The sequence below is a fragment of the Palaemon carinicauda genome, chromosome 36 (assembly GCF_036898095.1).
Source record: "Palaemon carinicauda isolate YSFRI2023 chromosome 36, ASM3689809v2, whole genome shotgun sequence".
Lineage (NCBI taxonomy): Eukaryota > Metazoa > Arthropoda > Malacostraca > Decapoda > Palaemonidae > Palaemon > Palaemon carinicauda.
Window position 1 is genome coordinate 33,441,660 of NC_090760.1, and position 5,000 is coordinate 33,446,659.

The following is a 5,000-nucleotide window of genomic DNA, read 5'->3' on the forward strand; positions in this document are numbered from 1 at the left end:
TATATATATATATATATATATATATATATATATATATATATATATACATATATATGATATATACATCTGTGTATATGTGTGTGTTTGTATGTATATGCGTGATTCAAAAGTCTTCTTAATAACCGAAATATCATTTACCACATTGTGGATAGAAGTAATGAAAAACAGGGGACATTTTCCTCAAAGACGACTAAAATATTGAGGGTTATAGCTCATGTGGATTACTTTAAATTGGAGTGAAAAAAGGTAGCTATTTTTTATGTCAATGATCTCTATGGTGAAGCCAATAAAGAATTTAATGGTTCTGGAGACCTCTTTAAATCATGGAACGATGGCTTATATATAAAATTCAAGAGGCCTGTAAACATCTAGTTGAAATAAGAAATATTTCTATATCGTATAAAGATTCATTAATCTATATTGCACACGTTTTAACTGGGGTTAGAAAAAAATGAGTTGAATAAAAGAAGGGCAGAGATCGAAATTATTAAAATATGACTGAATTTCAATCTGGGCATTCATTATTTTTTTTTACATTTTCTAAGTTCGAAAGAAGAAAAAATACTGCTTAATAAGGTATTTTAAAGATTAAATGAGTTTTATGAGATCTAAAAAGGTAGATAATATGCCCAGGATTGTAAAATTGACAGCAAAGCGCAATTAGAAACTACTTTTGAAAACTCACCTTCCACAACATGCACAGTTACGTTCGACGGAACCGCATTGTAAGGTTCGCAAGTATACGATCCAGCATCGCACCACGTGACGTTGTTAATGACGAGGGTGCTGGAATAATGATGGCTGACAATGACCTCTAGAGGCCGCTTTGCCTCGTAGTTAACCATGCTGTTATTGTGGAACCAAAAGATAAAGACCGGAGGTTCGGTTGTCTGTTGCACCGAACAGTGAAGACGTAATCGGTTTCCAGCGTGAATGTGGACTTCGGGACCTCCGTGGATCACCGCTCTTGCTTCTGAAAAACAGATCATAAGGAAGGTTAAGACTGGGGTAGAAATACGCACACACATGAATTTATATATATACATTCATACATATATATATATATATATATATATATATATATATATATATATATATATATATATATATATATATATATATGCACACACATACTGTATATATATATATATATATATATATATATATATATATATATATATATATATATATATATATATATATATATATATATATATATATATATATATATATATGTACATATATATATATATATATATATATATATATATATATATATATATATATATATATATATATATATATATATATATATATATATTGCCTATTTAAAGGTGTTGAATTAAGTTAAAAGCTCACGATAGAGACGACTAGCGTAATCTGAGACACTTTGTTTCAATAGGCGTAAGAGAAGATTAATATTTATATATATATATATATATATATATATATATATATATATATATATATATATATATATATATATATATATATTTATAAGCGTGTGTGTGTGTTTACACGTATATATACACATAAACACACACACACAATGTTTATATATATATATATATATATATATATATATATATATATATATATATATATATATATATATATATATATATATATATATATATATATATATATATCAGTGGTTCTCAATCTTTTTCAATTGATGGCACCCTACACTGATGTAACCATTACTCTGGCACCCATTCTTCACCACCCCACCATATCTCATGAATTAACTTATTTGATGAATATAATTACTTTACTAGCGGCTTTGAATCCATAAGGAGAAACGTCGCTATATAAAACTCTAGACTATTATTATTATTTTTATTATCATCCATAATCAAACCAAATCCAGCACCACCGTACAATGCAGAAATACAAAGAGCATATTAGAAGATTTGAAGTAAAGAGCTATGAATGCAGACTAAATAAAAAGAAAATGGTAATTACCCTGAAGCAAAGAAGAAAAAAAAACACCTATTTTAGTGAGATGTGTGTGCTTGATGTGACTGACAGATCTGTTTCACATTGGGTTGAATGGTGGACAAACATACTCTCATTTCTTTCTCAAGAGTTTTCAGCCTTTCCCTTTTGTTAGTTTTAATGTTTGCTAGAGCAGAAAACCCCAACTCACATTGGTAAGAAGTAGAGAACTGGATTAACATTACCAGAGCTTTTTTGGCAACATGAGGATACTTAGTCTTGATCTGAACCCAGAATTCATCAAGAGGCAGCTGCATGTGCAATAACTTTAGATCACGATCATGACGCAATTCCACTAACTGCTCTTCTTCCATGAGGGTAAGCTGAGATTGGGTAGATATAGATGCAACAAATGGGTTTCTTATCCAGTCATAGTTTTCAGTGCATATATTTGGGAAATAGTGCTGAAGTTGTTTTTCCAGTACTGCAAGATGCTCAGAAATAATGGTTATTATCTCACCACTGTTTGCTGCTACTGCAACATGTGAGAACATGTCCAAATTGCCTTCTTTTACTTTGCCACCCCACAGTTGCTTTAATTTTATCAATGGAACATGAAACATTTTCTGATTTTCCTTGCATGCTGGCATTTACCTTGTATAAAAGTTCAAAGATGTCAGCTAAGTAAGACAATTTTGCAAATCAAGTGTCATCTGCCAGTAAATCACAGAATTCCTCTTGTTGTTCAAGAGTGAAAAAAAGTAAGCATCTCTTCCTTCAATTGGCATACTCGTGACAATACTTTCCCTCTGGACAGCCATGGTGCTTCCGTATGTAGAAGAAGGTTCAAATGTTTTGCCCCAAGCTCTTCGCACAGCTTATACAGACAAGACTTCAGCGGTCGACTTTTTATAAAGTTCACCATTTCTACAACTTTTTCCAGTACAGATTTTAAATCATTGCTAATTGTCTTTGCAACTAGCGCTTCACGATGAAGAAAGCAATGTGTTGTTATCACACTGCTGTTTTCTCTCTTCACTAATGACACAAATCCTTTAATTGAGCAAATCATGGCAGGTGCCCCATCTGTACAAATCCCAACACACGTTTGCCAGGTCAAACCAACTAATTTTTAAGTACTCACTTAATGTAGAGAAAATATCATTGCCTGCTGTAGTTTCCTTAAGTTCTTTACAACAAAAGAATTGGTTCACTATTTTAACATCATGAATATACCGAACGAATACCAGTAATTGAGCCATACCTCCAAAACTCATGACGATTTTGCGGCACCCCTAGGCGCTGTCTATGGCACCCCAGGGTGCCACGGCACCCAGTTTGAGAATCACTGATATATATATATATATCAAATGCTAATAACAAGAACTAGAAATGGGATTGTATACTGCAGTTAATCAAAACAACATTCGCTTTATTCTGATTGAGGAATAATAGTTTTAAATATCCACATGATATTGCCAGTAAAAGATGTTTACCGTTATACGTAAATAAATAAAAATAGCTTAATTTATTTTGAAAATAGCTTTCCCTTCTAATCTAGTCACAGAGAGCTTTAGCGATTACTTATTAGAAGGGTGCACATGTAGGGTAACTCTGGTTATCATTGCAATGTCAACCACAAAGTTTGGCTTATATAATTTGAGTTGATACTATATAAATTAGAATTCATGTGTATATGTTGTTTTCAAAGTAATCTATACCACTTCCTACTATATGCATATTAGTTATTTATAAACAATTGGAGACTTGCTACATATTATATAAATTATCATTACAACTAATTAATATGTGTTTTCATACTTCCTAAAATCACTTGGTCCCGATATAATAAATGAGAACAGATGCTCCGACTAAAGGCTGAGTAGGAGATGAATAAAAACAGTGAAAAGATCAAGCAAAGGGGGAATAAAAAGGTTGGTAAAGAACTTTCTTAAACTATAAAACCATTCTACACACGCAAATTTTGTTCATAAAATCACCCCGATCTCCCTAAATTGCAATGTCTTAAATCTTGGTCTAACATGCTATAGGAATTTTGCATTTGCAGTATTATATGTAAAACTTCTTTCCATGGCATAGTCTCATAGGATATGTGGTTTCAGAAAATTGCATTGAATATCATGACATGGCCTTTCAAATAAGGGTGAGTAAAGGTGAATTTTGCAGGAACGTTAGTTTAACATTTTTTGTTGTTGTTCGGACTTTTTGGATCATAATAAATAAAGCTAGAGGTATGAACGGAACAGAAACTCCTCGACAATCTTCAGGATTCTATTAAAATGCCAATATATGATTTCACATAATCCTTGAATAATCTGTGAGATAAACTGCCTCATTGTCCTAGTTAAGAGTATAGATTTTGAGGTTATATATCTAATATATTCATGAATATCAGGAAAATATATATAACTATTCACCAGTTGCCTAGAATGAGCAAATTTTAATCTTAATTCCAAGTTGCTTCAATTTAGGCAGTTCAACATTAGTGAGAACGGCCACTTACTCTAATCTCCTGCCAGCTTCCTCAGCTTAGCTTTATCTCTAGGGAAGCTGAGTGTCTCATCAGAAATAATTCAATGTATATACATTCAATTTTCTTCTTTATTTCATATTTCAGCTTGACTCTTCGAAGGGCTATTATCTAATCCAGTAAAGTACCTATCAGGATCTTCCGCTTTAAGGGAAATCAGAGTTGAGTGAAGTTTTTTATTTGCTGTAAGCGTTGTGCATTTTCTTGTTTGTTCTGCAACTTAATCTTTGGTTTTTGACATAAAATAGTCATATGTTATCATCTTCTGGCTGTTAAAATCGTTATGGCTCTTTCACCTCGTCAGAAATGATTGCTGGGTTATTCATATGGGTTCCATGAGGTGTAAAATGCAATATTGTCATTTTTTTCTACGCCAGACAGGCTCCAATGCAAAATAATCTAGACGGGGAACTGGACATTATCACAGCTCAGGTTTTCTCTATAACTACCCTCTCGTCTGAAAGATTCACTTGAAATACATCTAGACTGTTTTTATGGATAACTATATTCA

The 5,000-nt window shown here is 32.0% G+C and overlaps 1 protein-coding gene across 1 annotated transcript in view; it reads right to left on the minus strand.

Moving 5' to 3' along the window:
- Window positions 1-5,000, minus strand: part of LOC137628564 (zwei Ig domain protein zig-8-like) — a 53,554-nt gene that overhangs the window by 12,189 nt on the left and 36,365 nt on the right. The window contains exon 4 of the mRNA XM_068359717.1: window positions 686-973. Within this exon, the coding sequence (XP_068215818.1) occupies window positions 686-973 (288 nt within the window). The remainder of the gene's footprint in view (window positions 1-685; window positions 974-5,000) is intronic.